Source organism: Vombatus ursinus, unplaced genomic scaffold, assembly GCF_900497805.2.
Source record: "Vombatus ursinus unplaced genomic scaffold, bare-nosed wombat genome assembly UNPS02014812.1, whole genome shotgun sequence".
NCBI lineage: Eukaryota > Metazoa > Chordata > Mammalia > Diprotodontia > Vombatidae > Vombatus > Vombatus ursinus.
The window spans coordinates 13,008,795-13,022,092 of NW_020954590.1; the positions used below are offsets into that span (position 1 = coordinate 13,008,795).

Consider the following 13,298-nt stretch of genomic DNA (forward strand, 5'->3'; position numbering starts at 1 on the left):
AATAGTTGTGTAGTTTCTATAATGAGGAGGCAACTTCTGAAACCTGTTACCCCATACTTTCTTATAACCGTTCCAGTTGGGAAAATGCTTATAACAGCAAGCTTCACTTGTTATATAGTTGGGACAGAAACATTGTGTAAAGCTTCTATCATTTATCCAGGATAAGATGTTTTCTGTTTTGGAAAGTTTGTTAGGAAGTAATTTACTAACATGTTTTCCATTTATTTTACCATTCTATGTCCTTTTGACTTTGACTTAAACCCAGATGGAGGAACGGGTCATTGAAATTGGCCCCTTATTTCTTTTTTTTTATTTTTTAGTGCCCCTCTTTAAAATTTTTTTTATTATGACTTAACATTCAGCAACAAACATCAATATTTCAGTATATATATAAAGAACAGAAAAGAGGGTTGAAAACAGTTTTCTCTTACATAGTTTGGGTTTTCAAAGTATATATTAAATTTTACATAATAGCAGTAAAATTGCCCTTTTTTCACCTTCTGAACTTTTTTCTCTTTTCTTCTTTCTCTTCTAAAAATATATCACTGGTGTTCATCACTACCCACTAATTCACCCTCCCTCTCTTTTCTGTTTCAACACTTTACATTTTTATTAAAATTATTCACCCAATGCCTTAAGTGCCTAGAACTGTTTTAATACTTTGGGCTTTAAATAAAATAAATTCTATTTTAAAAACCAGTGTCAGGAATAACTAATATAACAAACATGTTATATTACAATGCTGTTAATAAATTCACAAACTAATTAGAAATGTGCTCTTGTGAGTTACTTTTACAGTAACTTGTAGGAAATCATTAATCCATCTGGAATTAGGCCCTGGGTGCTTAAATTTTTTTATTAATACTTGGTCTGATGCCTAGACAAAAAGATAGGGATACAACCTCTAGGCTATTTCATGCCATTTGGAAACTAGAGACATTAGAATTTCCGACTCCATTCCTCATACGTACTGCCCTGCAAACAGTGCCTTTGCTTAAGTGCAGAAAAGTGGTAGTTTTGTTCTTTTGTTTGTTTGTTTTATTGATGTCATTTGTTTTCATACCACAGTCATTTCTAGATACACCACCTTCTCCCCACCCCACATTAAAACCTCCCTTATAAGGAAGAATAGTTGAATAAAAAATAACTCATACAGTGATCATGTCTGATAGTTTATTCAAAATTCTTCCTCCATAGGGCCCTCCCCCTCTGTGGAGAGGGTGGAGGAAGATATTTTTCATGATCTGTTCTCTACAACCAAGATTGGTTATAAATATTTCTCCAAGTTCAGCTTGCTTTTAGTATTCTTTTCATTGACATTGTGATAGTCACTGTGTATATTATTTTTCTGATTCTGCTTATTTCAGTATGTATCAATTGGTAGAAATTTTCCATTTTCCTAAATATTCATTATTTCTTACTCTGCAATAATATTCCTTTATATCAAATGACTACAGTTTGTTCAACCCTTCTTCCCCAATTGATGGCTACATACTTTGTTTCCAGGTCTTTACTACAACAAAAGTACAGTTAGAGGCGTAGTGGACAGAGCTTGGAGGCAAATGTGGCCTCTGACACTTACTAGCTGTTTGACCCTAAGAAAGTCACCTAACTTCTCAACCTCAGTTTCCTTATCTGTAAAATGAAGGTGTTTGTATTCTTTGATCTTCAAGGTCTCTTCCAGTTCTAAATATATAATCCTATGAATTAATGAACTAATGAAGCATTAAGTGCTTACCATGTGAAAGCACAGTGCTGAGTGCTGGGGATACAAATAAAGAAGCAAAATTGTCCCTGCTCTCCAGGAGCTCACATTCTAATGGTGAAGAAAACACATCTGGAAGGTTCACCTATAAGGCATATGGGAAAGACCCATGGTCTTTAGGGTGAATTTTTTTTCACTTTTCCTATAAATATGTTTGTATATAATGGACCTTTTTTTTCTTTCCCCTTCTTGGAAGGTATATGCCCAGGAGTAGAATTACGGGGTTGGAATATTTAAACAGTTTAGTCATTTCAGAACATTTGGACCAATTTATAGCTCTGCCACTGATACAATTAATGTTCTTTTCTTTTCAAAGCCTTTCCAACATTGGCTATTTAAATTTTTAATATTATCTTTGCCAATTTCTTGATGTAAAGTGAAATCACCACTGCTATTTAAATTTACACTTTTTTCCCTATTATTTGGAGTTTGTTTTCTAGTCATCATTGACAGTTTGCAAGTCTTCTTTTGAACTCTCTTCCTATCTTTCTCTGTTTATTTATTGGGAAATATATGTGTCAGCTTCCTCTGTATCTTGCATATCCAACTTTTATCAGTAATATTTGAGGCAAAGATTTTTTTCTCACTTCAATTTTAGTTTAATTTTTTTCCCGGTACCACAAAATAATTCTAACTCTGTAACAATCAGCTGAAGACATCTCTGGGTACCCTCACTGCCTCAATTTTTGATATACTGGTGTAAGTAATCCTGAAGTGTTTCTTTGGAATCAGAGTTTGATGACAGCATGTTTACACTTCCACCCCTCTGTGTATATTTTTCCCTTAGCTCTTGTCTAGAAGGAAGTTTGGAAAAAGGAAACGGGATAATCTGGTGAATTTGGGAATAGATAGTTGGGTTGCCCAGAATTAGTTCAGTAATTGCTTATGTTCTACAGAATTAACAAAATTTTCTTTTTATTCCAGCTTGAAATTCAAAATCATCCTTTCTTTGAATCACTCAACTGGAATGACCTTGTACAAAAAAAGATTCCACCACCTTTTAATCCTAATGTGGTAAGTTTAATATATTCACATATCTTCTTATATCAGTATAGGAGCAGAGCTTTATAGTATTGCTACTTTCATCCCATCAGATCTGTAAGTCAAATGTGTAGTGAGATGGAGTTAGTAACTAAATATGTGAGAAAAAAAAAATATATATATATATATGTAATTCAGCCACTTACCATAGTCAATCAGACTACATCAGTTTTTTCAGTTAAAGAGAGTCTCTTTCAGCAGCTATGTGGCAAAGTGGATAGAGTGCTGGACCTGGAGTCAGGAAGACTCATCTTCCTAAGTTCAAATCTGGCTTCAGACACTTACTAGCTGTGTGACCCTGGGCAAGTCACTTAAGCATGTTTGCCTCAGTTTCCTCATTTGTGAAATAAGCTAGAGAGGGAAATGGCAAACCACTCATGTATCTTTGCTAGGAAAACCCCAAATGGAATCATGAAGTCAGACACAGCTGAAAAATGACTGAACAGTTGTGTCAAGTGTTCCTCTAGCACAAGTCATTTTACTAATGAATTTCAAGTTTCATTCCTGAGTACCTCCTTGAATCTTGTTATTTACAAAACTGTTCTTTTAGATTGGCACAGCTAAAAATGTCTGACAGGTAAGCTTATGGGCCCATTCATAATGTCCACTAATCAGCTGTTAGAATGTAGCTGGGAACCTATACCTTCTTTTGTAACATTATAGAGAAAAAAGAGACCAAAGTAACTTTGCTAAGTTTAAGTACCTCTCCTTCATCTGTCCACCTAGATAATGCTGCATTGTAGGAGCTATGCAAAGAAGCTGTAATTTAGCAAATATTTTATTATCTTCTACAGGCGCAAGATGTTTACAGATATAAGTATAAATAACAATATAAAATAATCTTGTAGAATTGGCAAGGCAGTATATAATTAATTTTATATCTCATGGATCAGAAAGGAAGCAGCTGACAAGGGACTATTTCTCTTTCTCCTGTTTTATTTTGACCAGATTTCATCAGTGCCAGGAGTTCCTGGTGAGGAACTTCCTCTCCCAGTACAGATCAGCACCCTCTCTACTACATAGAGTCTTAAAAAGTTGTTGTGGGTATTAAGAGGTTAAATGACTTGCCCAGAGTCCCTCAGTCAAACTGCTAGGTGTCCGAGTTGGGACTTGAGCTCATGTTTCCCTGACTCTCTTATATTTTCTTATTTTCTTTTTATTGTTCAGTTGTTTCAGGCATGGCCTACTCTTTGTGACCCTATTTGGGGTTTTCTTGGCAAAGATATTGGAATGGTTTGTCATTTCCTTCTGCAGCTCATTTTGCAGATGAGGAAACTGAGGCAAACAGGATTGAGTGACTTCCCCGGAGTCACCTAGTAAGTATCTGAGATCAGATTGGAACTCAGGTCTTCCTGACTCTAGGCCCATCGCTCTCTCTATTGCACCACCTAGCTGCCCTAGTTACTTTCCATAGCATTCAGCAAAATGAATAATTGTTGTTCAGCAAGTTAGTATTTAGCTATTGACAGAAATTAGTTCTTTAACAAAGAGGGAGTTTGCTGGACAAACATAAGTATTTCCTTAATAAATATGTCTGTCTGGAATTTAAGCCCCTGTCTTCTCTCTCCCCTCTCCTTTATTCATTATTCTGTTTAAAGAGAATGCATGTGTTCCTAGCACCAAGCATGTGATTATAGTTAATATGGTAACCGAACCATAAAAGACTCGCACACATCAAAATCCTGTTGGACCTCTCTGCTTTAAATACATTTTCCAAAATTTGCTTTCCATGTTTAACTTATCAGTGAGTCAGTGAGTCACTGTGTTAATTAACCCTGAGCCCCTCCTGGTTTATTTTTTTTTCTTAAACCAGACCTTTGATTTCCTTGTTATGGAGCACTCCCAGTGAGGAATTTTCTCCACTGATGCAGATCAACACCTTCTATGTGACTGATGGTCTTAGGCAGTTTCCTGCTGCACTTAGAGGGATTTGGCTTTGGATTCTGAAGCTAGTTCTATCATTGCCTTTCCTCCTTTTAACCCTTTTACACTAAAACATTTTTCTGTATGTTGTGTTCTGTATATTTGAAGTGTTATTAGTGTTACTCTAGAACAAGAAAGAAAACTAAGTCCCTTCAAGTAAACTACATTTATGTAGCTAAGATATGGGATACCTTCATGGAATAACTATACCAGACTATAGAAGGAGGCGCAATTGTTTTTCTTATTTTTGCTTCTCTTTTCTTTATTAAGGAAAATGTTTTTAGACTGGAAAAAACAGGAAAAAATGGCATATAGGAAGATGATAACCAAGAAAAGTAGAAATATTTAATAAGTATGCCTTTAGATGCCTTTTCTGTAGTATTTCAAAGTAGAAAGGCTGTTGGATCTGGAGTCAGATTTGTTATGTATGTGACATTGGACTAGTTACTTCATCTTTATGGGAATCACTTTCCACATTGGTAAAAATGAGGAATTTGGACTACAGAATCTCTGAAGGTCCTAGCCAGTTCCAAATCCATGAGCTATGATCAAAAAATTATAGAGGAAAAGTAAAATTACTTTAGGGATGAAAAAAAGTCTTGATTTTCAAAACAGAGAAAAGAATGGAGTGTGCAAATTATAGGCCAGTGAGCTTGATTTGGATTCCTGGCAAAATTCTGTCATGTATCATAAAGAACTTCTTGGTTAACACCAGAAAAGGAAGCAAGGATTACAAAGACCCCAACATGCCTTCAACAAGAACAACTCATACCAAACTAACCTCGGTTTTTGTTTTTTTTTAACAAAGTTGATAGATCAAAAGAATTCTGTAGATAGAGGTTTACTTAGATTTTAGCAAAGCATTTAAGTCTTTTATGGCAATCTGATGAACAAGATAGATATGGGCTGTATGTTAGTACACAGAGTAAGTGGAAGTTTCATGACCAGATCCAAAAGGCAGTCATTAATTGTTTTTATGTCCACTTGAAAAGAGTTCTCTAGAGGTCTGTACCTTGCCCTATGCTGTTTAGCATTTTTATCGGTTATTTTGATTAAAGGCATAACTATGGCAGTCAAGTATTTATCAAGTACCTGCTGTGTGCCAGGCACTGTGCTAAATACTGGGGATACGAGAAAGTCCAAAGAAAAAGGGCCAGCTCTCAAAGAGTTCATATTCCAGTAGGAGAGACAACATGCCAACAATATGTATGTATGTGTGTGTATATATGTATGTATGTATATATATACACATATATGTTTGCATGTATGTATGCTGAATTGGAAATAATCAAGAAAGGGAAGGCACCTAGTGTTAAGGGGGATCAGGAAAGGCTTCTTTGTAAAAAAAAAAGGGGGGGGATTTTAGCTGGGATTTGAAGGAAACCAGGGAGGGAAGGAAATAGAGATGAGAAAGAAAATTCTGGGTATGAGACAGCCAGTAAAAATGCCTGGAGTTAGGAATTGGAGTATCTTGTACATAGCTAGCAAACTTAGCAGATTTGTATATAACCCAGTTCTGGGAAGGCACTGTATGCTGGAAAAGATTCAAGAAGATCTTGACTGGCTTAGAACAATGAACCAAAACAAACTAGATAAAATTTAATAGACAAGGAAGGAAGAAGGAAGATTGACAAAATGACAGAATAGCCTTGTTCAAATTGTAAGTTGAACTCCCCCCCCAAAAAAAAAGTCTGATAAACCCTCAAACAAAAATATCATTGACTTTTGGAACCTATATTAGAAGAGCTAGATTCTTTTCTTGTAACAGGTAAAACAAAAATATTGCATGGTCACTCAGGAATGGGAGTGGCATTGGATAGAATTTTGTATCATCTGGGAAGGAGGTAGCTATAGAAGTGTGGATATAGGCTTAGGATGGACACAGGTCTGGAAGGTAATGATCACCATGGAATTGGGAGTGTGGAAATGGGGAACATTATAATATAAAAATCAGAATAAGTAAAAACCGGAATAAAGAATCAGCTAGTTCAGAGAGGGAATGAAAAGCAAATCATTAATTTATACTGCCCTCTAAAAAACAACCCTTAAAATGAGTAAAAGTTTGTATAATAAAAACATGGTTTTATTTAAGAGTTCTAGAGAATAAAAAACCATCCATTTTTAGAAATCTGTTTTCATATTTTTTTATCTTATTGCCAGGTTTGGAAAATCTGGAAATTCATGTTTCACTTTTATTAGAAAGCCATTTTTAAATCTTAGAGCTAGTTTGTATTTGCCTGAGATTGAGTTCTAGAGAATCGAGTGTGATGATGGAGGGGGAATGCAATGTGGAGAGAGGTAGATAAAGGAGGGGGAAGAGGACCAAAGGGAATAAGTGTTTATGTAATACCTACTATACGCCATGCACTGTGCTAAGTACTGTACAAACATTATCTTATTTGATCCTCACAACAATCCTGCAAGGTAGGTACTATTACTGGCCTCATTTAACAGTTGAGGAAAACAAAACAAACAGATGAAGTGATATGCCCAATCACATGGCTAGTCTGAGGCTAGAATTGGAATCAGGTCTTCCTGATTCCATTTCCAGTGCTCTCCTCATTTTGCTACCTAGCTGCCCTCAAGAAAAACAGGGGGTAGATGTTAGATTTTTATTCCCCCTGCAAATCCTAGGTTGGCTTGGAGATAATTTAGGTAAAAATTCTGAATCTATCCCAGGATTGTTTTGAAGATCAAATAAGATCATATTCGCTTAGCCAATTGCTTGGCACAAAGTAGATAGTATATAAATGTTTTTATCGTCATTATTATTATTGGTAATTAGACATTTGCTTGATGAAGAAACCTAATCTAGATAGGCCAACACTATTATTTTATGAAAAAGTAACACATTGCCATCTATTGTCAGTTGTGAAAATTGTCAGTATAACTGTTTTAATCTGTGTGTTTGTACCTGTAGGATTAAACATGATAATGATGACCTCCTGTATACCTTCTTATCACAATCTTAATGAAGAAATCTTTTTTTTCTTTTCTAGTTTAGCCCCTCATTGTAACTGAAAGGAAGGCATTGATGGTATATTTTTTATCCCCCATTGCTTTCATTATTATAATAAACAATTTTCTTTCCATAGCGTCAGTAGGATTTATCCCACTAAGCTCCTTCCTCCCCACCTACTTTTTCAGCTGCCTAAGGATGGAAATATCCAATTTCATTAATAAAAATAGGGGTTTAAGTTTCATCAGTGCACTTTGTCATATCTCATACATTAAATATTATGGCCAACACCTAGTTAAATTAGTGCAGAAAACTATCCTACTATGCTTGTTGCTGCTGTCAGGATCCTGAATTCTAGTATAAGTGTTGCTATTCAAAGCAGATAAGGTTGTCAAAATAAAATGTGAAAAAGTAGAGTAGGGAAAAGATAATACAAGAAAAGAAGAAAGTATGGCAACTGAAAAAAGAGAAGGGCATGGCAACTTTCAGAAGCATTTCTTTATAAAGAAGAAATTTACAAATAAATGTTAGATGTCTAATGAAATGATTAAAGTAAATGAAGATTAGATAAATACAATATCTTTTTAATATTTTAGGTTGGACCAGATGACATCAGGAACTTTGATGCAGCCTTTACAGAAGAAATGGTTCCATATTCTGTTTGTATATCTTCTGACTATTCCATAGTGAATGCCAGTGTTTTGGAGGCAGATGATGCATTTGTTGGTTTCTCTTATGCACCTCCTTCTGAAGATTTGTTTTTATAAGAGACAACATTCAGAAAACACCAAGGAAGTAAAAACCCGAAGGATCAAAGTGAAGTTTTTCTATATGGGAAAGTATTCCAAAATGTGTCTTAACTAGTGCCTCATTTTTATATGTAAAGTTGGAATCTTTGAAAACTTTTTTTCTGCTGTACATGAAAAAAAAATAGGGCATTTCAGAAAGTTGAGTTTAAACTTTGTTACTCCTGCTTATTGAGATTATTTTTAAAGAAATACTTTACAAGCTACTCTTTACATTGACCCGTTTTTAAGCAAAAAATGTTTGCTGTTTACTGTTGTTTTTCCTTATAGGTTTACATTAGTATCTATCCAGGATTAGCTGTTTTCAACACCTCCAACAGCTCAGTATATTGCTTTTGAATTCAGTCCATCATCCCCATAGTGATTTTTAGTGTTATGTCATAACTATGCAATTATCTTTTGTATTTGTTGTTGTTGGAAAAGAAATAACATATTGCAATGTTAAATCACTGTTTGAAATTTGACATACTTGACAGTATTAAAATGAAAGTGCAGAGTTAACAAAACATGTTGACTTACAGTTTTGATGTCCTTTCATTCTACAGATCTTTAAAGATTAAAAAACACAGAAAATACCTTGTCTTTAATACATTGGAGTTCAAATTAGCATCTGATTTTTTTTCCATGCAAGAAACAGAAAATAAACTGCTTGCATTTCTTTAGCGTTCCAAAGATTTAAAGGACAGTCAAGTATTGTGGATTTTGTGCATGTATTACTGAAACATTCATTTTTCTGTGCACTGTATCATGCATTTAAAATTTGTATGTTCTCTGTTTTCAGGTTGTTTTTTGTCTTCAGCATCTTTAGTACGGTATGCATTAATTCTGAATGTTAGCATTTGCTTTGAAAATATGTAAATAACTTTTTTCAAAGCCATTGTATTAATTAGGAGTTACATACAAGTATTAAGTTTGTTAGAATACTCATATAATTAGAAATTTCAAAAATTGTCTCAAATATGCAGACTTTCTCTGTAGTTTGCTGGATTGATTACAAAAGCATTTTGAGTAAAATAATCATATGTAACTTAACAATTATGAAAAACACATGCTAATTTGGCCTTCGTTTAATCTCCATCCCCTAGCATGCTGGCTTTCACTTATAATTCCAGCACAAACTGACTACAAATCCAGAAGAACTAGAAAATACTGCTTAGAAGCTTGGAATCCTAATTATCTGTTGGGGAGAACTTTTTTTTTAATATCTTGCAAACAGTTCTTCAAAGTATATGAGAAACATAATTTATGAAAGGGCTGACTTAGCATAACAGTTCAGATTCTTTGAACATTTTTTCAAAATTTTTTTTTTGAAACAGTAATCAAAAATACTTAACATTTGTTAAAAAGATGCTCTGCAGAATGAAAAGGAGAAAAAAGTTTCATTCAAAGTAATGGTATCTTAAAACTAATTGCTTTCAAACACTGTATCTTCCTGTAGAAGTAATAATTTAGTAACTACACTGTCTGTAAATATTTGTTTTGTCTGGCACTACTGTAAATTCTGCTTTTACACAGAAGCTTTTTGTTTATCGTAGATCAAAATGAAAACTGCAACGTCTTGCAGAATTTGTTTTGATTTGGCCACTCTTTGAAAACTAAACTGCCCAAAATGAAAGTGCAATATTATGTATTTTTAAGAGAAGGCAATAAAAGGTAGAATTCTAATGTTTTTCAGAATACGAGTCATGCAATTAGTATGTAATATAAAAACAAAATAAAGTTATTGTTAACCTTGTGACCTATTGTTAACAAACTAAAATTAAATATAAATATTATGCCTTTTGTTGTTGTTCAGTCATGTCTGACTCTTCATGACCCCATTTGGGGTTTTCTTGACAAAGAGATATGAGTGGTTTGTCATTTCCTTTTCAAACTCATTTTACAGATGAGGAACTGAGACAAACAAAGTTAAGTGACATGCCCAGGGCTACACAAGTAATAAGTGAGGCCAGATTTGAACTCCTGAAGATGAGTCTTCTTGACTCCAGGCCTAGCACTCTATCCACTCACTGCACCACATAACTGCCCAATATTATGCCTATATAATTTCAAAATGTGCTTTCTTAGGAAAATAAATTATTAGATTGTTACTAGTCAATGAATTTAATAAGTTGAAGGAAAAAACATCTTTTAAATATGAGATATTCATTTTTGTCCTAGGACCCTGATAAGATGTTTTTTATGGTTTCTTGAAAGATTTGCACTTTTTGAATTGGAAAATTTTTTCATAATTACGTGCACAAAAATATTTTTAAGATTATTATTTTGTAAGTCATTTACAATAGGATAATTCAGATTAGAGCAAAGTAAGGAGTGGTTTATGTTAATTACTATGAATACCTTACTCAGATTAAAGGTGTTAAGTCATACAACTCTTAAATCTGTTCATTCAATTCTTCATACATGCCATCTAGGAGTAGCTACGACATGTAGAGCAATATTCTTAGAATCCAAAATTCTTGCAACTTGCTTTAAAGCAAAATTCTCACTCTTTTGGAAGGTGAGAGAGTTGGTAAACAAACCTTATAATTCTTTACTCCTACTTGGTAAGATATACAGATCAGTTCACTAGTAAAACTATTTTAAGTACATAACATTGGTCTAGAGGGTATGAAATGCCCCTTGAATAAAAAAGAATTAAGGAAATCTTGGAGCAAAACAGAAGACATAAAGTAATTTTTAAGGCTGACCCTCTATGCACTGTGCCTTATTAAAATTTATGTACAGGAAAAAATTAGCCCAATCAAATGGTCTTATGTGCCATTTTAGACTGTTAGACATCAGGGTTTTTTGTACGTAGGAGATAAAGCCGAAGTGAAGCATTCTATATTTGGATTTTTCTGTGTCCCAGTCCTAATAACTAGTAATATGATACTTGAAAACCAGCTTTATAGCAGTGCATTAGCATTTCATTCTGACACATTTTCGTTGCATTGTTTTTTTTTCTTCTTATACTCGATTATAATTATAATCAATTAGTAATATATATATATTCATTAATAAAAAATGTGTTGGAGTAGACAAAAACTATTCCTACCAATAGAAAACTTGTTCAAAATAGCAGTTAAATATTCCATTTTATTAAAATTAGCACGGTAAATATACTATGAGATGTAGAGAATATAAATAAGTATATATTATAAAAAGAACATGCTACTGTGTGAGAAAACATAGCAATGTGTTATTTGCAAGAAGCAAATGCTTTTATGTGCATTTATAGCAAAATGTTTACTGAAGTATCAAAGTATTACTAGGTACAATGAATATTCAAATAGATATGATCTCATCAGTGTAAATGTTTCCTCCTAAGTGCAGATCACACCCAAGCCTGTCTATCCTATGAGATTCTTAAACATGTCTTCCCACATGTTTACCAAAGTGGGTCCATGTGCAGAGAGTATTCTTTGTGTTTATGATATCACAGATAGCGGTGGAGCACTAGACTCTCTACTATTTATTTTTTACTCTTTCATTTGTTTTCTTTCATTACATCCTTTTATTCAGTTCTTCATAGTTATTTGTTGTGTTACAACGTACTTACTCACCACACTCTTTTCCATGGCTCTCTAAGTGGTACTCACTTAAAATTTTTGAAAGACTAGGATTCTGTGAGTCCCCAGCCATAAATAGCACCACCAGTATTGATATTAGAAAGAAGAGTCTTATTTGCTAGGAGAAGTTTAGAGTTGTTGAAGGGGCTTTGCAAATTCCTGAAGGCAATTCAACTTGCTTTCTCTTTCATTTAATTCTGATCTCAGCTAGTCTATCCTAGAAATACATGTTGATGTATGTTATCCACCTAACTGCAACATTGATTTGTTGGCTATTGTGGTGTTGCAAGATTCAGAACCATCTAATGTTACCTGGAAATGAGTAGGAATTTTTGTTTGTTCTGTTTATTTGTTTTTTAATCAGGGAGGACCTTGAGATTATTAGCACTGTACAATTCCCCAAATGTAATCCAGCCTAGGCTCTTCCTCCTATTCAATTCTGGACCCCACTCATTGCCCTTCTGTAGTGCCAGTCCTAAATATGTGTATTCGGATAGGCTATAACCCAATGGGACTAATTATTCATATGCACATAGATGTGGAAAATAGACATTTTCCATTTATTTTCGTTTTTCACTTAGAGATTGTTATGCCAGTTTCTTGAGTGATCATGGATCTTGCTAAGGAGCCCCCATAATGTTCTGGGATTTGATGGAATCAGTACTTTATGGTCTGAAAGTAGAATTTCTAGCACCTCACCAAAAGAAATTCTTTCATTTGGACCCTGTGCAGGACACCCGTTACAACAGTGGCAAAAGTTTTCATGAGCATACATCTTATACTTTGGAACATTGTGCAAGTCACTTCACCTCTTAGACCCTCAACCTCCTGGTCTGTAAAATGAGTTCCTTCCTGCCATAAATCTGATCTGATCGGACTGTTATATACTTCACTTGATATTGATAATCCAAGAGTCACCTAGTTCTCTTGTTAAATTTGTCAAGGAATTTTATATGATCTTATATAAGAGTTTTTTAAAAGCTGTTTTTACTCCATCAGTTAAAAACTAATGTGTAATCCATAGAATGCCAGATCTTGGATTTTCTCCACACTTCATTCAATCATGAGACTAGAGATGTGGTCTGCAGAAAATAATTTGTTAAAGTTTGCCTGTTCCCTTGTTTTCAACAAGGAAACCTTCATGCATATGACATAGTTCTCATTATTAATAAAAATGAGAAAGACATGGGTCAATAGTTTTTCTTGACCACCTCTTTTTTAGTAATGTCCTTGGTTTGGGAGTTTGCTTTTCA

The 13,298-nt window shown here is 34.1% G+C and overlaps 1 protein-coding gene across 1 annotated transcript in view; it reads left to right on the plus strand.

Annotated features, from left to right (window-relative positions):
* LOC114053840 (serine/threonine-protein kinase Sgk3) overlaps nt 1-10,168 on the plus strand; it is a 159,326-nt gene extending 149,158 nt beyond the window's left edge. The window contains exons 15-16 of the mRNA XM_027876964.1: nt 2,690-2,779; nt 8,285-10,168. Coding sequence (XP_027732765.1) covers nt 2,690-2,779; nt 8,285-8,455 — 261 coding nt within the window. The 3' untranslated portion in view covers nt 8,456-10,168. The remainder of the gene's footprint in view (nt 1-2,689; nt 2,780-8,284) is intronic.
* Nucleotides 10,169-13,298: the final 3,130 nt, after the last annotated feature.